Source organism: Pseudochaenichthys georgianus, chromosome 18 (assembly GCF_902827115.2).
Source record: "Pseudochaenichthys georgianus chromosome 18, fPseGeo1.2, whole genome shotgun sequence".
NCBI classification, from domain to species: Eukaryota; Metazoa; Chordata; class Actinopteri; order Perciformes; family Channichthyidae; genus Pseudochaenichthys; species Pseudochaenichthys georgianus.
This window is the reverse complement of record NC_047520.1, coordinates 10,819,568-10,841,356: the sequence shown is the minus strand read 5'-3', so window position 1 is coordinate 10,841,356 and position 21,789 is coordinate 10,819,568. Positions and strand designations below refer to the sequence as shown.

General features: G+C 40.8%; 1 protein-coding gene across 1 annotated transcript; it reads left to right on the top strand.

Moving 5' to 3' along the window:
* The first annotated feature begins 10,930 nt into the window (after positions 1–10,930).
* mblac1 (metallo-beta-lactamase domain containing 1) lies at positions 10,931–13,316 on the top strand. Its single transcript, XM_034106153.1, has 2 exons — positions 10,931–11,436; positions 12,713–13,316. Exons 1-2 carry the CDS (start codon positions 11,044–11,046, stop codon positions 12,950–12,952), a joined length of 633 nt encoding a protein of 210 aa, XP_033962044.1. The 5' UTR covers positions 10,931–11,043; the 3' UTR covers positions 12,953–13,316.
* The last annotated feature ends 8,473 nt before the right edge of the window (positions 13,317–21,789 follow it).

The following is a 21,789-nucleotide window of genomic DNA, read 5'->3' as shown; positions in this document are numbered from 1 at the left end:
CGCTGTTTACATAATGCATTGGATTCAAAACTATTATTAATGAGTATAAACTCATTGTGTCAGTGTATGTCTAAATAACAAAAAAACTAAAATTGTGTATGATTTAATTTAGTAAAAAACACGAGAACATTGGCAAATAAAGTTGTCAAAGAAGGTGGTCCTATAGTATTCAGGATTTGAATCTACTATATTGAAATCAAGGTCAATATTCTAGGACCACGATGCCTGATTTCGTCACATTGATTCATATTAGTCACATCTTCTCTGGAATCTGTGCTGGGATGATTTTAAGGAGCGTTTCTCCATCCAGGTAGCTGAGCAGAGGGATGAGGCTGTGTTTGAAAACGTCAGAGAAAGTATAAATGTGAACCTTTCTCTCAGCATCATAAAAAGACACCTGACCCTCCTCAGAGTCCACAAACACCCCGATCACTCGGGGGGGAGCCGCCCTCCGCAGCTTAGTGGGTCTCTCGGTACAGGCCCACAGACTGGCGCCCCTCCACAGGGTCCAGTATCCACTTATGGGAGTCATGGTGGACTTTAGATTCCTGGGAGCAGTCTTTGACACCACACCTATTCTCCAGCTGCCCTTAGGGGACACCTCCACCTCCCAGTAGTGTCTCCCTTCGGTGATGACAATGTCCCCCAGCACACAGGGCCTCTGAGCAGACTGTTGGCTGTAGTTTGGGACATACGTGGAGGACACTGCAGCCTCTCGGACCTTCAAGCGATCTGAGGACACATCCAGCCAGGGATGACTGGTTCTGATGTCCAACCGCACCGAGACTAGGATTCAAATTCAGGAATATTGTAAGCATCAGCAGGTTGTAACAAGCTGTAATTCAATGTTGTAATCTTCGGTTGTAGACCACTTATAATATATAAATCCAGATGACCTTGGGCGCTCTGAATCCACTCCCACACTGAAAGACAATCAAATATACCATTATGCATACGCAACATTTATTTTTGTTATAAATGGTCTATAACTTTAATGCATACATTTAAACATTAAACACATGCAAATCTACGAATGTATACAAATATTCATTAAGGGAAAAAATATGGTTTCTATCTCCTATTGTAGTCCAGAAATTAAACATGATATTTTAAGAAACTAATTTGATTGGTTAAATCATTTTAAGACACTTCCTTAAGCCTGTTATTTATACAGTTTATTACTTATAACACATTTATATAAAAATATTACTATGTTCCTAATATTTATTTATGATTTGTTTTGTATTTATTAGTTCCAAAATTATATAAATATTATCAACACACTCTAGGTCCCCACCAAAAGGCATATCAATGGGGCATCCATCCACTGAAATCCATTGTGCTATTAACGCGTGACTGTTAAGATATCTGTGATCAAAATGAGGAGATAATCCAAGAGAAACTCATCTTTATTTCAAAGACTTTTCTAACCACAGGCAGTGGAGGAGTCACCTGAGTTAGGAATGTATCTGGGGCTTCCACTTCCTGTCCTCCAGGCCTTCTGCAACCACAGCTTGGATACAGCCTCCTGTCGGGTCATATTTATCAATCAGAAGTGACTCTTAGAATATTGTCTCGTGTCATTAGAGACATACATTCTCACACACACCTCAGTGTCCTCTGACAGCAGGGACCAAGCCACAAACTCCAGCAGAGGGAGGATGGCGGCCATCTTTGAATCTTTGCGTCCTCTGTATCCAGCTTCTTCAGTTCAACACACACACACCCCCACACACACACACACACACACACACCCCCACACACACACACACACACACACACACACACACACACACACACACACACACACACACACACACACCCACCCACCCACCCACCCACCCACACACACCCACCCACACACACCCTTCAAGATTTAGTTTAAGAGGAATTGATTCATATTTGTCTCACACACACACCTCTTTGATTTTCATCAGCTCCACTGCCCACTGCTGAAGCCTTTCATTGTCTTTTTCCAGATCTGTCTTCCCTTTTTCTCCTGGATCCTCTCTTCTTGTTTTGTTTTCATCTGTTGGCTTGGTTTCCTTTTTTACCTGGGGAATACATTAAATGGAGAATCAGAGTTACTTAATAACCATGACTTATAGCTACAACAAGAAAGGGGCCTCAGTATACAGAAATAACTTACAGTGCAAGTTTGACAACATTAACAAAACAATTGCTCTATTGTTCAAAGTAGAAAAAGATAAAGTCAGGCCAATACGATTGTAGATGATAGAAAGGTTTATATGAAGGGTTAATGATTTCATCAAAGGGTTAATAACCATGTGTAGTTCCAGTTCCTCGGCCCATTTGAGGATCAGCCTCCTGCTGTTCTGCAGGCTGCCTGGCTCTCTGCTGCCCTCCACTGGTGCAGCCTTCTCACTGACACGCTTCACCTGAAACAAGGGAATGTAATACAATTGTATTTTTAATCATCTTAACGGTTCTTTTTTTTTTTAAATAGTCAAAGTAATACAGCTTGGCCAGACATGATTTAAACACTAGTTTCCCATTATATTCTTTGCCGTTTTGTTATCCCTCTAGCGCAGTGGTTCCCAACCTGGGGGGCGCAGGGTGGGCGCCAGGCCTCAGATGATTTGAGGCCAAATATCATATTTAGACTTTTTATATATATAAAATTGTAACACAATACATGATTGTCACTAAAAGCCTCGTCTCTACATTAAAATAAAATATAAAAAATAATTGATTAATTAATTTGAATGCAAATTCAAGTTAGTAGCTATTATAGGCATAAAAAGACAGAAATGTATAATTCTTTCTTTAATAGAAATGTTTCTTCTGCCCGTAAAATGTCCAAACCAGGCTTTTCTGGATAAGTGCATTTTTAAAACAGTCATTGTCCATGCCGGTTTCAGATTATTTGTTACAGTTGCTCCGATCAGATCGGTCTCCTCCATTAGATTATTTATGACTTTTGAATCCACATAAACACATCGGCAAAATCCGGTTTACTTTGAGCATGTGTTTTAAACAGTTTAATCCCTTTGTGAATTGTTTCCACTTGCGCCGTCCTTTAATTTCTTCATACAGCGGGAATCCAAATGAATGAATCCTGAGTCCAATAACCATCAAAGTCACTCCAATAGTGCTCCTTAATTACGCTTTCATCCTCCTTTAACAAAATACTTCACATGCATCCAGTTTGTAACAGTAGTTGTAGCATTTTTGAGACTTTTAAACTTTAATTACCACTGTTCCCCCCCCGCCCCTGTGTGTGTGTGGGGGGGGGGGCGCAACTTTCAACAGGAGTCATTTGGGTGGTGCTCTTTGGAAAAAAGGTTGGGAACTCCTGCTCTAGCGTGTTGTGCATGCAAAGGCTACAATCCCTGTCCCCCCCCTGCCTGAAACGCCTCCATTGGACTCCTTTGTTTACTTAAGTTACATAGTGACATCACTATGTAACACTTGCACTTCTATTGGCTAGCGCTTCAACACATTGTACTTGATAGGCTAAGGGGCGGGACATCTCCAAGAGGTTGACCAATCACAACAGAGCCGGCCAGCTAACCAATCAGAGCGGACTGAGCTCTGGTTTCAGACAGAGGGTGAAAAGAGGTACTGTAGCACAGGTATGAGAAAAATAAAGAGCTTTTTGAACATTGAAACATTGAAACTCATCACAGGACAGTCACTAAATACTAATATGAACCTGAAAATGAGCAGAATAGGGCCCCTTTATGTGCAAAGCCTCTGTAATTGCCCTTTGCCCCTGGAAGACATTGCTGTCCAATAACACTACTCATAACTCTCAAAAGAAAACGAGTGCAATAAACTTGCTCTTGATTATAGAGAAAAAAACCGTAATGTGCAATACACTTTATATATGTTCCCTCTTTGTGTGTTGTCAGGTTCTACTTCCTGTCTTTTAGTTGTCCAGTGATGGTCGGATTGTGTTCACCTGCTGCCCTTGTGTCCCTGCCCCCCCACTCCAGCTGTCTCTCTGTGATTAGTCTTGTGTGTATATAGCTTGTCTTCCCTTGTGCTCTTTGTCGTCTTCTCTCCTTTGTGTGCTTTCTGTTCTCTTGTCTGCATGCTCTGGATTTCCCTCATCTGCCCTCCTGTGTCTTCTAAGTCATCCCTAGTTTTTGTTTGCTACTTTTCTGTTTGTCTGACCTTACTTATTTTTGCACTTTTTTATTTAATAAAGCTTGCCTTTTGTTACACTCTTATACCTGGAGTATATATATATATACATATATATATGGGTCCTGCCTTCCTTACCCACCCCAGTGACAGTAATATAACATTTCTGTAAAAGAAAGTAGTCTTCAAGAGGACTGAATGTTTTCTGTCATACCTGACCGATGCTGTTCACCTCCTCTGCCAGTATTTGAAGAAGCTGCTGGCACTCTGTCAGAGACTGCATTGACTTGAGATCAGGCTGGAAAGAAAGAAAGGTTATCCTGCTATCCAATGTCTTTTCTTTCATCGTACTTTCACAGTCTTCTATACATTTACACAATGCTTCCATCTGTTTACCTTTGTTTGTTGTTTGTTGAGGTTGCCTTTACGCGGATAGCATTGTGAAGATTGTTCAAAATGCAGTGAGGACTGCACCGCGTTAATGTATTCATCTTCATGTTATCGTGTTAGTTAGCTCACCGGGAGTTCTGCACTGAAGTTGGGTTTATTCCATGGTGCCGAGCTGCAACCAGTGGTTGTCACGATTATATCACGATTCTCATGTTATGTCACGTTTGTAGTTTTGTCTGTGTTGGTGTTTTTCTTGTCTTTGGGTTTTATTGTGTAAAGTGTTCACCCCCGTTTCCTGCCTGTCTGCTTTCTGTCTGTTTCCCTCCCTGATTACCCGATTGTGTTCACCTGTTGTCCTTGTGTTTCTCCTCCCCTGCCCAGCTGTGTCTTGTTCTGTGATTACCCTTCTGTGTATTTAGTCTAGTCTTCCCCTGTGTTCCATGTCGGTTCATTGTTAATTGACATTAATGTATAGCTTACACATAATAATGGAAGCAACATTCATTTCATTTCAAACCTTTATTTATCCAGGTGTATCCCATTGAGATCATTGATCTCTTTTTCAAGGGAGACCTGCTCAAGTAGGTTCCACATGAAACATAAAAACATAAACAGAACAACAAAAAGGACAGGGATTATAATTTACATAAATATCCATATGAACAGGTACCAACAGCTTCTGATTGAGTAGCATCCAACCGAGCTTTAAAAACATTTAGTGGCACCAGATTGTTCAGTTTCCATTTCAATTGCAGACTATTCCAAGACAGAGGAGCTGCGCATCTAAAAGCTGTCTTCCCTAAGACAGTCCTAGCAGTTGGCACATTTAATAAAACCACAGCATTCGATCTCAGGCAGTAGCCACTTACAATTCGCCGTGAGATCAGGGAGCAGATGTAAGATGGAAGTTTCCCTAACATGGCTTTGTATATAAAAATGTACCAGTGACTGAGCCTCCGTACAGTTATTGAAAGCAAACCAGCCCTTGCATACAGGGTACAGTGATGGGTTAATGCTTTACAGTTTGTCACAAATCTCAGTGCGCTGTGATACGCAGCATCTAACTTGACCAGGCAATTGGCAGGTGCATTCATATAAATCAAATCACCATAGGTAAAAAGGTCACAGTGACTAGCCTTTTCCTGGCCTCAAGCGAGAAACAGGAGTTGTTCCTGTAGAACAGGGGTGGGGAACCTTTTTCCTCTCAAGGGCCATTTCAATTTTTTCAACATCCTCCGAGGGCCGTACAAATTATTGACCTCTGCTTAAAAAAACTAAAATCACAGCCCATTCATTTGGCCTTTCTTTCATGCTGTGCAAAGAAAAAGCAACCTCTTAATCCAGATATCTCACCATGATGATGCGTGCACGTGCACGGTTGTGGCATGACCACCCAAACAGAAAGATATGGACACAAGATGTGTGCAAATGTATTTAGTTTCCTATCCATGTGAACATGATTTAAGTGTGGGGGGGGGGACCTAACCTCCTCTAGGGGGGTTCAGGGGGCATGCTCCCCCGGGAAGATTTTTTTTTAAATGTTGAAGTTAAAAGCATCAATCTGGTGCACTTTGAGAACAACATTAGGAGATCTATGGATACATCTCTCAACACCCATATGAAACAGAACTGTAAACAGATTTACTTTTTCTTTATGGACATTTTACAAATCACTCCCCTTTCAAACTGTATTCTTGTTTATTAATAACAACTTTTTTTTACTGTTATATAGTATTTTATACCTGTTTACTTTATTATCTTATTTTTTTATAATAATGATCATATAAAGATGTGCCTTTACCTCACTGGTTGGAGAAAAAGCTTCTTATATTCGTTAGCATAGCTAGCTAACCAGATGCTAATAACAACAAAGTTATTGACTGTATGATCAGTATGACAGTCATGAACAGATCGCCACTGGGCTTATAACTAAGACACAGCCACGCAACAACTGCGGCATGTGTACGGCTCCTTATGGGTAGGCTACTGCACTTTTTGGAAGTGCCGGAGCGGTGTTCTGGTGCTCTCCGTCAGCACTACACCCCTGTCAGAGCCCCTGTCAGACGAGACATATACCACGTGATGACACGTTAGGCTCGTGTTGTGTTCAAGGACCCTGACCTTGGCCAGGAAAAACAGGCACTCGCTTGTTGAATTTTTTTGCGGTCTTGATTTCTTTCATTTTTTTCTTTTTTGCGTGTGTTTATAAATTACCTCAAGGGCCGTACCAAATGGTCTCGCGGGCCGTATACGGCCCGGGGGCCGGAGGTTCCCCACCCCTGCTGTAGAAGAAACCTAGCCTAACCCTCAGTTTTTAAGCAGGTTATTGACATGACGTTTAAAAGTGAGACAATCATCAAGCCAGATACCAAGGTATTTGTAACAGGTAACCACTTTTTTGGTTGCGTTTCCACTTGGCCTAGTACCGGCTAGCGCAGGGGTCTGCAACCTTTTTGACCAAAAGAGCCATTTCACTCCTTTTTCCCAAAAAACGTTTTGTCTGGAGCCGCAAAACATATTTCATAGTTTTTTATTGTTATATCAGACAAAAACTACAGTTTTTTTGCATTTATTAGGCTATTTATTACATGATATAAAACTGTTAACCTCTAATAAGAAACAAAGAACTTTTATAAGGAGAATTAAAAATAATACACAGGCCTACTTTAAAATAAATTAAACACAGCACTTGGGGAGTCCTCTGCACATTTGAAGGGGAAAAAAATATTATTAAATGGGCCCACTTTGAAATAAATAAAACATATATCTGCACCCTAAAAAGAGTTAAAGGTAAGAATGGAGAAACCAGCTCGAGCGCGCTAGAATTTGAAAGTACACAACCGGAAAAAATCTGCCTCTTCCTTCAGACTTTCTTACAGAGTCCCTCCTCAAACACACACGAACGTGCACATGACAAATGTGTGCCCAGATGGAAGGCTGACAGGCAGGTAGGCCATCCAGTTACTTTAGCCGGGCCGGCTCAGATGATTGGTCGTGCTTTTTACAGCGCTACGGCTTCCAGAGATAAATTGTTGTATGTATTTATTGTCAAAGCATTTAATATATTCATTGCTATCGGGACGTTAAGAGCATTCCATGGAATATAACAAAAAGTGTTTTCTGAAATAAATTACATACCCCATTGAATTATGACTGACGATCGTCAGCTGTCTTCCTCTCCCTCGTAAAGGCTGCACCACCGTTGACAACTTCTCTCTACATATCAAACATACCGGTAAACCAGCATCGTTTGCTGTGAAAGCATACAACTCTGTCCACGCAGAATTAAATCCTGTGTTCCTCCGGTACTTTTCTTTGATTTATCCATAGCTCGCTCATCGAGCCGGGGGTCAGGTTATTCGCCTCCAAGAAAAGGCGCTCGCGCGGGACCGGAGCAGGATGTGACGCATATTTTAGTTTACCTAATTAAAACCGTTTTGTTTTTTATTTATGTGTCACAGTATCACCTCAAAATACAACATACGAAACATTTTCAACCATGCAACAAAATATAAATAGTCCTACAAATACTTTTTTTATTTCCTTCTTATTGTTGTCTAAGCTCGAGGGAGCCAGAGCAGAGGGCTTAAAGGGCCGCATGCGGCCCGTGGGCCGCGGGTTGCCGACCCCTGGGCTAGCGGGTCCTAATTCACAGTTTTTCCGGCCCCATAAAATCATGGTTCTAGGGCCAGGAACAACCAGGCTGAGTCGGGCTGAGTATGCTAAACTAGAGAGAGAATCGCTGGCAAGGGGGCTACAACTACAACAAGATGAACATATTTGACCGTGATTTAATTGTAATACACGTTTCAAAATGATGCCGAAGTAACAACATATTGATAACGGTTAGTAAAAACCATGAATTAATGCTTTGACAAGTCTGCAGACAGACGGCAGGCGAAAAACCCTTTTAAAATGCGTGTTTTCCAAATGGAGCTTGGCTAAGCTAACGTTATATGCTCCGACCGTCCACACTCACAACAACGGCCTATACAGACATAAATAAACCAGCGACTGTATTCACCATGACACAGGCAGTCTGTGGTTTGTACTTGTTTAACTTTTGTCTAGTTTCTGAACAGATATGAAGAGCTGTGAGCTCTGAGTGCTAAGAGCTAACGGCTGTGTTGTTTTTCTGGGGCGCTCATTGAAGATGACGTCACGGCTTCGCCTACACTGCGTTACTATAGTAACTACCCCAGTTCCTAAACTGTAATGGAAGCGCAGCATTAAAGTGAGCCGGGCCTAATATATGGGGGTTATTCCCTATCTTTATTCAAGAGCGTGGTATTTAAATTTGAGAGCATACTTTATGTATTTATTTCCCTCAAACCCTGTCCTCACACTCAAATATTGCCTGCTTGCACTTAGATTTGCTCTGCTTGTGCTCAAACTGTACGCTTGCACTCAGATATATTGCTGTTTACAGATTTTTTCTGCTCTCAGATTTATTCTGTGCGCGCTCGAAACTTTTGTGCAACAACCCTGTCAAAATCCCTCAACCAATAGGAGGCCAGGTGTCCTTGCGGGTGCGTTCGCTTTACTTATTACAGCGTCCCGTAAGGGCGGTTCTCTTTGGTTTATAAACTCCCGCCCTCCACGGCTTTATAACATAGCATGTACTTCACTTGTTTGATTTACAACTTTTTTTTGGGGGGGGGGGGAGCACAGTTAGTATATATATACCAGCACCTTACATAATAGCTACGTTCAGTGGCGTACTGGGACTAATGAGTATTTTAATGAGTACTATTAATGTGGTAGTCATATTTGCGGCACATCTATGATAATAATTGGCTTTCAAGTGTTGTACGTTACGTGAATATTGTTGCTAGGCAACTGACAACAAAATGTGTTTCTTTTTTTCTTATTTCATTGTTTAGGAATAGGGAAATATACAGTTTTCTTCATGTCATTTTTAATGTAAGATCATATGTTGCCCTCACTACATTTGCTTCAGAGAAATGCACAATAAATTGTGTAACATGAACTGTAGCCTACCTATATTTATTGCCTACTTTTCCTACAGAACCTGCTTAGGCGTCATATCTTGGAGAGATTGCAAAGCAAGATGCAATACGTGGTCAGCCGTACTGACGTCGACCTCGACTATCTTGATTTCATGTGCACCCATGAATTAATACTCATTGACACATTGGCAGAGCAGATAGAATTGCCAGTGAATATAGTAAATGCCCTTTTGAGAACTGTGTAACCTGGTTAGACGTCAGGTGGGAAATGAGCAACATATTCCATCTGTTGAGATGGGGCAAGTTGGGCGACCCAAATTCCTCATTCAACAGGACAAGTTACAGGCCTTGATAGACACCCAGTTGCCCATACATTGCGTAGCCAAACTGCTGGGAGTCAGTGAAGTTACAGTATTCCGTCGAATGTCGGAATTTGGAATTTCTGTGTCAGGGTCATACAGTACAATGTCAGACCAGGAGCTTGACATGTTAGTTTCTGAGATCAAAGCTCAGATGCCCCAGATTGGCTACAGGTTAGTCATGGGAAGACTAAGGTCCTTAGGCCACAGGGTACAGTGGAGCAGAATGAAGGCAGCTATGCACAGCGTAGATGCAGCTGGGATTCTTGCTTGGCCTAACCAAACCGAGCGAGGCCTGCAGTGGAAACGCGCCATTAGTGACAGAATCAAACAGAGAGCCACAGGACACAAAATGATCATTAAAACAATTGAACATAGTGGCCCTGTCCGATATAGTGCCAGATGATGTGGTAATGCACGGAGGTATTTCATTACGGATATTACTGGTGGATATCGATGTTATGGTTTTCCAACATTTTCCAGGATTATTCAGGTTCTTTGTGGTAATTGACAGATAATACTTAGGCTTAGCACTTTTTATTTGTGATGTGAAGCTATTTCTTAGCTGCCTAAAGCGTAGCCATTCTACCTCTGAGCCTGATTTCCTAGCCTATGCCCAGGCCTTGTTTCTCTCATATCATGTAGGAGACTAGATAATTCAGCAGAAAACCAAGGATTGTCTCGTCCCTTCATTCTAAATGTACGCAGGGGTGCATGTCTATCTATAATTTCCATAAGACCATGCAGTTTCTAAATCAGCACACAGAATTAATTAATGATAATTAATTAATTAACATTAATACACATGCTTACATTAATTGACAGATCTTACCACCTGGTCATTATAAATGTTTTGTGTTCTATATTTTACCCATGTTCCCATCAGTCATCAAACATATGAACTTCCCTCACTTCAGAATGATGCCAACACGTTTTAAATATTGTCTAAACGTCACATGATCAAATTGATGATAAAGGGATAATAACAATGAAATAGATCACATTTCTGTTGATCAGTGTAAAAAGGCCACGTAAAATCATTTCCTCAATATCATGTTATACCCACTCCGGTCTAGCAGGTGGCGGTATGCAGCTGTGATGATGCTTGCACTGACAAGCTTCTCACTGTTATGAACACACCATGGCGAGGGGCCGGGGAACAGGCAATCACAACTTTTACATATTAAAGTAGTCAGCGGTCAGTTTCAGACACCATGTTCAAAACTGTCCCCCTGTCCGAGTCTCAGACGCATTTCCCTGGGCAGCCGTACTCCGTGTCCGTCCTTAAAGTCGGCTACTGTCTCCCTCAGCCTGATGGGACGTTCAGGGCCGACGGGACTATCACCCTCATAACGGGACCCAAGACTGTTCTAGTGGACACCGGGGGTCCATGGGACCGGGACTTTCTCCTGACCACACTGAAGGAGAAGGGTCTGGAACCGGGGGACATTGACGTGGTCGTGGGGACGCACGGACACTCAGACCACGTGGGAAACCTCAGCGTTTTCCCGGCAGCAGTGATGATAGTAGGCTATGACGTCAGTGATGGAGACACGTACCGCCCCAACCAGCTAGCAGAGGGACAGGGGTACGCTATTGATGAGCAGGTACGTATATAACTTAAGGTTATTATTAGTCTATTCTCACAAGAAACACTCGATATTAAAGTTGAAAGTAGTTTAAATGCAACATGCTGCTGTCTTAACTCAGTTAAAATATACGAAAACACATGAAAAAAGACGAACAACCTGTGGTTTATTATGAACATTCATCCAAACAAATTAGCGAGTTAGCTTGATGGCTAGTTTTCAATGGTAGTCTCATTTCTAGTTTTTGTCAGCAGTGGTGTAAGATTGTACTCCGATGTAAAAGTCCTGCATTCAAAATTGTGCTCAAGTAAAAGTACAAAAGTAATGGGATCAGAATATACTTCAATTACAAAGGTAAAAGTACTTATTTTCCAGTATGGCCCCTATCAGATTATAACTATTAATGCAGTGATGTCAATGATGTTTCTCTGGTAAAGAGGGTGATTATTAAATGATGATACATGTCTGGGTAGCTTTAGTTTATAATGATTTATTGGTTGATATATATTCTATATTAAAAATCCATACCTACAAAGTAACTCAGTTAGTTACAAAAAATGCAGTTGAATAAAAAAAATGCCTGGTAAATTTAATAAAGTAAAAGTATAAAGTAGCATAACATGAAGATACTCAAGTGAAGTTCAAAATTGTACTTAAGTACATGTACTTAGTTACATTGCAACACTGGTTGTCAGGTATCTTAATAAAATACAATTCATACAGTATGTACAACAGTCAAAAACGAGCTAAATGTTGGCAGCGACAGTGAATTTGTGAATGTATGGTGTGAACTTGACTAAAATGTTAATGGATTTCTTTGACTAAGAGAGACCAACATGACCGAGGTTTTCAAAATAAGAGTTTCTATAAATACAAAAGAAGAGACTGCCTAAAACTAACATGACTTAATCTGAAAATACCTGATCAAATGAACCATACAGTACACATCAAGGATATTCTGCTTATTATTTACACATAATATGTTTTAAACAGAAATAGACATACACCTAAAACAATGTCAATAAAGTTATAACAGGTAAAACATATAGAATAATCTACTATGCACATATATACATATATATATAATACTATTATAAAGTGTTTAAACATGTATAAACAACAATGACATTTAAAAACAGTAATACAATGCAATGGAGCTGGAATAAATATGTGTTGATTCATGTAATAGGTGCTTTGATTTATATTTGAAAATTGATCAAATAGAAGAAGAGTAGAACTGTGAGCTGTTGTCCTGTATGTTTCCCCTCCCTGATGGTGCCTCCTCTCTCCTCAGGTGTGTGTAGTTCCCAGTCCAGGCCACACGGAGCAGCACGTCAGCGTCCAGGTGACGGGAACCTCGGCAGGCACAGTGCTGGTTGCAGGGGACTTATTTGAGTGCTGCACAGATGAGGACAGCTGGCGGGACCTGAGCGTGAACACTGCAGTGCAGGAGGTCAGTCGACAGAAGGCGCTACAGACCGCTGATGTCATCATACCAGGACACGGACTCCCTTTCAGAGTCCTCAGGAACTGAGGAGTCAACCCTGGTGCTCCACAGACATTTATCACAGCAACATTTTGACTCAGAAGAAAAACAATATCCTTTTTTAAAGCAAAGGAGATAATTACCTCCCACAATTTTAAGTTACGTACTATTTGTCCGTTCCTCGAAAAATAATCTGCTTTTTATTACACATCAACAGCCTGTAAACTGTAAACATCTCTGTACATGTATAGATATCATCTCAGATATTGGTACAACATTGATTATTACATTGACATCAAATATATTTGACTATGAAAATATTTGACTATAAATATATTTATTGGTTGCCTGCAACTCGACTCTTTCTCCTTCATCAAAAGAGGGATAATACCAAATAAATAAATACATTTGACTACTGTCCTTCACTTCTACAGCATCATACACACTGCATTTAGACTGCATTTGCAAAGACTCACCAAAAACACAAGAATAGATTTTATCAAATTATTTTCTCAAATTATTTGGAGGTATTTTAGTTTATAGACATAAATTCGACAACAAACTGAGTAAATGTTAATACTAACATTGAATATTGATTAAAATGAATACTAAACCATGGTTTTTTCTTGAAATGTTCTTAAACATTACTAATGAAGTGAAGAACAACAGTCTGGGGTGCTCAAACATTTAGGGTTTCCCATTAATGTACCGGGCGCTACAGTTGAATTTTCTACTTCAACACTCCCCACACGCACATACACAGTACACCCGCGACTGTTACAATGAAGGCTCGATAATCAGCTCACGGCATATAGGTGTAAGCAAGATTTTTTTTAATATTGAAATTAAATGCATCAATCTGGTGCACTTTGAGAGCAAAATTAAGAGATCTATGGATACCTCTCTCAACACCCATATGAAACAACTGTAAACCGATTTTCAATTTCTTTATGCATATTTTACAAATCACTCTCCTTTTTAACTGTATTCTTGTTTTACTGTCACATAGTATTTCATACCTGTTTTTCATTTATGCTCTTTTTTTTATACCTATAATTACACCAAAAAGAGCCGGAACTCAAATTAGTTCATGAGAACCTTTTTTACCCCCTTTTCCATCCCTGCTAGCGTGTTTGAAGAACTCTTGCAAGTCACACTGTCTGTTTTGGCAGGAGATGAAGAGGCGGGAAAACAAATTGCAGTCTTCCTTCAGTAACTTTGTCTCGGATTTGCTTGCAGACTTTGGCTCATTTGTGAAGAAGGTTATCCTGTTCTTTTTGATAGGCTGGTAGAAGGAGCAGTCATTCTCACATTGTAGATTAGCCATGAAGGAATTTAACTTTTCTTTCCCTCTCTCGTGATGCGTCGCAATTAGCTGAGCAGCAGAAGGATCCGCGATGTCCTTGGTGTCGAGCGTAAGAAGATCTCCTGACTCCTCTTCAAAGGGATTACCCATTTCCTCCATTACCATTGTGAGCTGTTTGACTTTCTCAAAGAATGCCTTCTGAACTGTCTCTGTTTGTTCATGGTGACGATTGCTTTTCTTTGCCTCTTTGATTCCTGATACTGTTTCATAGTTGGCAACTAAACGACTGATTTCTGGTCCAGCCACCATCCACCTTCTGAGAGCTGATGGGTCCTCCGTCACACCTATGGCTCCTCCATCACTTTTGATGACTGCATTGTTCTGTTCGTGGGCCTGGTCAATGGCCATTGCGGAGAAATTCCCGTCAGATTTGTGAACGACAAAGTTTCCTTGATGAAACTCTGGCGACATCTGGGTGTTGCTTCTCTAGGCACATCATGTATCTGAGGTGAATGGGAAGCCAACGCGCATAATTGATGTTGTTGTTGGCGAAGAAGTAAGGTATCAATTCAGACAGTGATTCACGGTAGAGTGTGAAGTTTCCTTCTCTAAATGATCGAATCAACGTGAGAATAGTCAGCTCCATGTTCAAGACGAGGGACCAGAACTGGAACTGTGGACTCTCCTTTTTACGGGCACCACACCAGTCTTCAAAGGAGATATCTTTGTCATCATTGTTTGGATGTTCTGCGAGATGGACACTGTAAGCTTTCTTCATGAGTTGGAATAAACTGCATGCTGTGATCTGATATGCTTGGCGAGTTCTAGTCACATTGGTAGCTGATAGGAACGAATCTGCCGTACCGGAAGAGGCCACACCAGCTTCAACAAGAGCACTGGTCCATCCACTGTCTTGTAGTATTGACCCAATTGATTTCATTGCCGTCATTTCTATGTGTAGTCCACCGAACATGATCACAAACTTGTCTTCTCCATATTCATCTGGCCAGTGCCACTGGATCTGTTTAGCCAGTGCGTATAGTGGCTGGTCTGCAGTTATAACTGGTGTTTGTCCTGGGTTGAGGAATGCTACTGTTTCCCTAATTTTGTTCATGACATGCTTTATGGTGGCAACACTACGCTCGTTCATCCAATGTCATTTAAATACCGTGCGATCTGTACACCATCCGGATAACTACATGTAAAACCCCCGTTATCCTTGGCTCGGCTCTCCCGCGCTGGCACATCCTGTCGGTTCAGGTGCGGCTATCTAACATCTGAGGGGTTCATTAGATAGCATTTGGGATACTAAACCCACGGTTTAGCTGACATTGAACCCCATGCTGAGTTGCACAGCAGTGTATGCCACCAGTGTGCCCTGGTATTGCATGACATACACTCTCTTTTTCTGTGTTTAGTTGATATTGGCTGGTGTCCACCATCATCGCTGGTTACACTGATGTCTGGGTCCTATATATCCTTGTGGCTGCATTTCGGTCGCAAGTGGTTTTATTTCGGAGTTTTCCATCTCCTAGATGAATTGCCTTTACCTGGCTAATGAGCTTCATCTGCCCAGAGCTGTCTGGTTTTCAGGCGCCAGAGACTCGCCTTTCGCACCACCACTATTTGTGGAAACACCCCCGCCACGAGAAGGCTAGGGTTGGAGCTTGACTGCCAGAGGCTTTGTTTCGCTTGCCATTTGGGGAATTTAGTAGGCAAAGAGAGCTCATCCTCTTTGCCACCCCGGCATTAGCAGTCCTTTGGAGGGGCAATTCTAACCTTCCCCGTCTATAACGAGAACCAATTTACTTGTATTCGAAGCCTGCACAATAGTTGTCATTTGACTTCTTTATTGTTACACAAGTCCTAAAATTGATTTATTGGTTCAAGAAATCGATCAATACACTCAGGAATCAGCTCTAGCAAGGTCAAAAACCTATAAATCGACACCAAGCTGAAATAAATCCGACATCTCTGGCGATTTCTATGGTTAAAAGTTGTTTTTTTCATACCCTGGCGGCCATCATGGAAAAAATGGCCGCCATGTTGAAAATCCACGTGGCTAGCACTTTTTTCTTGCAGAGTGATCCTAAAGGAACGTTCCTACCAAATGTCATGCTTGTATCACCATTTGAACGATTCTGCCAAAAAATCACACTTATCTGCTCCACTATAGAGAGCAGGTACTTTCGTGGGAGAAAAAGGTTCCTATGTCTGATTGGCTGGGCGGAATGCAAACCACGCCCCGTAAAACTCCCAAAATGTTTTGTGAAGCCGCCATTTTATTATCCTCGCATTAGCATTATTAGCATTAGCCCAGCGCCGAAACGCAGAGAGACTAATTTATGGCAACACAAAATAAAACATGGGAGCGGTGGAGATGAGGAGGTGTCGGCGTTCTGGAGATTTACTCGGAAGGCTGTGACTCCCAGCAGCTTCTACTGAAGCCAGTCCCCAACTCCGGGGACTTCGGGTGGCAGTATAAGCCGTGAAGTTGTTTGCGGCCTGCCAGTAAACCCAAAGCAGAAGAAGAAGAAGTGACGTCAGTGGCTTCATTTGCCTAATCCTCCCCCAGGAATTTATTCCGGTGTGAAGGCGTCTCTACTTAGTTCATGAGAACTAAAGAGCTTTCATGAACTAAGTTCTCATGAACCTTTGTGGGAAAAGTACTGCGGTGTGAATGCGCCTCTTGTTGTTGAAAAAGCTCCTTATATCCATTAGCGTAGCTAGCTAGCACCAGATGCTAACCACATCGATCGATACCGGTGCGCGCGCTCGCTCGCGCACGCACACAAAATGGCTCGTACCACACACACAGAGCAGCATTTGAATGCAACACAGAGACCCAGAAGTACTTGTACTGTACTGTCGCATATTATTTTCCAATTTATGAATTTTGACATACATACACACACATACATGTCGTGGGGGTGCTTAGGGGGAGCATTACACTCTGACGTAATTGTTAATTTCTTTCACAATATTTCCTTTTTCTTGTATCTTTATTGATAACATATTAATTAATTAAGTTGAATGTAATCTAATCATACTAATTAAACACATATGCTGCCATAAGAACATTTAAGACACACACACACACACTTTGAACTGCTGACCAGTGGTTGGAGGTGTGTTACCTGTCACGCTATTCTTTCCATCAACGTTAGCACGACGCATCACAATCATTGTATTGCCAAAAATAATGGGAACACCAGTGTGATTGAATACACTCATTTTGTATTACAGTAATAGTCAGAATATGTTCTCAGCGTTTGACACGGTGAATAGACAAAGCTGAACACTTTCACTTACAACAACAATAATGCTTCATTTTATTTCTAGTATTTCTAGTTTTATTGGTATACTTCAACTCCATTCAATTTAATATCTCAAATATTTCACACTATTTATCATACATTTTGCAATGTAATTTTTTGTAATTTGTAGTACTGTAGTCTAGTAAATTAAATGAACCAATAATAATATAAGAATAACTAAAAGTGTATAATATAATTTAAATAAACATGTGAAAAATAAATATCTAAATACAGGGGAAAAAGTAATACAAAGAAATAATAATATTAAGAATAATAATAAATGAATTACTTAAATGACGAGTAAATGAAATGAACCAAAAATAATATAAGAATAACTAAATGTGTATAATATAATTTTTTATAATAAAAAAACAGGTCAAAAAGAAATATCTAAAAACACAAAAAAAAGTAAAACACAAATATATATAATATTAATAATACATGAATTACTAAAATGAGTCTTGTAAATGAAATGAACCAATAATAATATAAGAATTATTATTAGTACAAATACAAATAAAAAACTGGTGAATAAGAAATATAAAAATACAGAAAAAACATAACAATAGTAGTAATAGTAACAATAAAATAATGAATTACTAAGATAACCAAGAGTCCATTAACATATGACCCCCCACATCCTTAACGGCTCAGACGTCTTACATAACCTATTTTATGATTTATTTCTATGGCCTTGGTTTTTTGGCCATATTTATATGGCTGTTAATAAATCAATAGACTTTTTCCAGTCCCAGTGTTTCCTGGACCTGCTGCAGGTTTCTTATCTTCCTCCTCCATCTCCTGCACCGTCAGGAGAGAGGAGTCTCTGCTGGAGAATTGTTCCAGAGGAATCCCTCCTATTTTCCCTCTTCCCTGCACATTATGACAACAGCGTGTTGTAGTGTGTTTGAGGCTGTAGTCATGCCGCGCGGGTGTAAAAATAACATCAGAGTGGTAGTACCAGGCACAAACAGGACGTATTTATGTAACATCACCATAAACTCACAATTACCTGAGAGACATCGGCAATAAAGGCTCATAAAGTTCAACCGTCACCTTTTGTTGGCCGTCATTTAGGGAAACACCGCGTCTGATAAACCTCTGTAAAAGGAACTCTTCTAGAGATAAATGTAGAAGATAGGAAGTAGATTTGTTGCTGTTCCTATCTGATGCATGAATTCTATATTACTAACGGACAGAATGGAGCCTCTGTGATTCAGATGGGTTGAGGTTAACTTAATAAAAAAAGAATATTCATCTTTATTATTTAGATTAATGACCATAAGACCTTCGATAAGGTAATAAGCAACAATGAATTTAATCCTGAACGTCAGAGTCTGTTGATTATAAATGTATTTATTACTCTTTTATTGTGGGAAAAGTTCATTCAGGATCATGGAAATAGTCGTATGACGGAATAATCTCAGCTTTCTAGTGTTGCAGAGCTTTCAACTGCATGTCATGGTCTTTATCAGTGCAGTTGTCATGGAGATGTTTTAGCTCATTAGTCACAACTTGACCAAAATGTATATTAAGTACATGATGACAGGTGGGGGTTAAATGTTAAAATATGGCGTTTTGTATCAGATGGAAATAAATGATTATTTTCATTATGTTAACAATTAATCAAAATGTCAGAAAATAGTGAAAATTCATCCAGCTTTCTCAAAATCCAAGGTGATATCTATACATTTCGTAGCTTTTCTCATTACTCCAAACCCAAATATATTAAGTTTAAAGGGATCAAGTACAACAAAATGCAGGACATATTAAGAACCTGAAAACAGCATTTTCTGCAATTTTTATCATGAAAAACAAGTTTATTAGCAATTCTTTTTCTGTCAATTGACTAATCCTAATCCAATTGTTTTCCATGTATCTGCTCCTGTGAGCTGATTCTTGGTCCATGATCTTTGACGTCTAGATGTGAGTTTTGGGAACACCCGGGGGAAAAAACGGTCACAGCATCGACTGGGTAGAGGATATGAGATTAAACCAAGGACAGAAACCTAGATAAATATAGAACAGTGCTCATGATCACTGTCACTCCACACTTATCAATGGGTGTGCTAATCACTATCAACATGACTACACAGACTATGATTCATAATAACCTTCAATTCTACAGTAAAACGCCCAGCAAGCAATGTCCTCCGTGAGTCACTGAGACCTGGTGATGCTCACAATTCAGGTAGATTCAACGCTCAAACTCCATAGGTGTGTGTGTGTGCGTGTGTGCGTGCATGCGTGTGTGTGTCATCCCTGACATATGTTGTTTAAAGTCCATGTCAACACTCCCTCCACCTACACATTTGAATGGTGCCATAATTCAATGATAAGGTAATCAGATAATAAACACACACACACACACTAACACACACCCTAACGGCCCGTCCACACAGCGGCGTGCGTTGAAGCTTCCAACGCTTCTGCCCATTCACTTTGAATGGGGTGACGTCACTTTTAGCCGAACTGCATTTTGGGAAGCGACGTGGAGCGTTGCTGGCATTGCTCGCTTCAAAGGTTGAGCAATGTTCAACTTTTGACGCCTCGACGGAGGCGTCAGCCAATGAAATCCTGTTTATGCAAATCTGCCAGTACAAGCGCTAGCCAATCAAACCGCGTGTATGCTGGGAGAGACTACGCAGGTCATTTCCTCATATTCCAAAAAATGGAGGGAAAATTCATTATAGCGGTAGTGAATCACCCGGTGCTGTATGATCAGTCTCTGTTCATCTACCGGGATACAAACCAGAGGAGCGAGGCATGGAGGGAGGTGGCAGAGACAGTGGGTGGAACTGGTAGGTTTTCGCCTGTTTGAGGATTTTATATCCAGTTTACTTCGTTTTAACATTTCTATTGCTTTGTATGTCGGGGGCGGGAGATTCATGTGATTGGTTGTAGGTCGCGTTGCTCGCAAAATATCCCCAAGCTTCAGATACGCCCACCGCCAAGCGTCAAAGCACGCTGCTGTGTGGACGCTCCGTAAGTCCCAGGCAGGTTAACCCCTCCTAACCTCCCCAATGTCCCAATATGACGTCCATGTAGCCTCAAAACATGTTACGACCCTTCTTGGCAAAGACACCCCCGGTGCCCATCCCCCAGCTGCCCAACACACACACACACACACACACACACACACACACACACACACACACACACACACACACACACACACACACACACACACACACACACACACACACACACACACACACACACACACACACACACACACACACACACACACACACACACACACACACACACACACACACACACACACACACACACACACACACACGAGCTTGTACACACTGAATGCTCTCTGTAATCAGTGTTCTGATCAGTTCAGATATGTTAAGGTTAAAGGAAAATGATTGATTGTCGGCTGTTAGGAAGTACATGGAGTCACAGAAGAGAAGAAGAAGGGGGGGGGTTCACATGGATCAGGATGACAGCCAGGGGCGGCGGGTGCTGTAGGCTAGGGAAGGCTAAGCCTTCCCAAATATATATGTCTGCATCCTGGTAAAATAAAAATATAATGTATAATGTTTGTGTCTTTGACATTAGCACTGCTATGCAGCCACCTGTGCCCTGTACTACGAAGCCAGTTCAAAACCTGGATATGTTTGAGTTATCTAAACTAACCCAACAAACGAGATGGTTTATATCAACTCGGTAAATCAAGCCAGGGCTTCTCTCACCAGCAGAGAGCGCGTTCACGTGAAAGGGGTGGGGTTAGCAACATTTGACCAATCACAAACAGGGACAAGTGTACTGACAGCGCAGCGTCATACTTCATTAATGAAAAGTAAACTAATATTAGACAAATATGAACTTTAAAGTTCATATTTGTCTAATATTAGTCATCCATGACTTAAACATAATAATCCAGCATACAAGCCACCTGCAAGGTGAATACAGAACAACTGGTTACAAAATAAATAAACTACCGAGTGTTTGAAAGCGTAACAGTTTTATGATATCACTGCCCCATCTAAGACACGAGTGGATCTGACTTTAATTACATTTGAGTTGAGTGTTTCGTCAATAATGTGTTGCTGGGTGGGACTTTCGGAAACAGTTCTAAATTGGTTTAAATCCTACTTAAAGGACAGAAACAACTTTGTTTCTATCGGTAAATACACATCTGAGTTGACAAATATGACATGTGGGGTTCCTCAAGGCTCCATCTTGGGGCCTCTTCTCTTTAACATCTACATGCTACCACTGGCTCAGATAATGAAGAACAACAAAAT

Coding starts and splice junctions, on each gene's coding strand:
- mblac1 (XM_034106153.1), top strand. CDS start 11,044: ATGTTCAAAACTGTCCCCCTGTCCGAGTCTCAGACGCATTTCCCTGGG. Junction 11,437..12,712: donor GGTACGCTATTGATGAGCAG/GTACGTATATAA, acceptor CTCTCTCCTCAG/GTGTGTGTAGTTCCCAGTCC.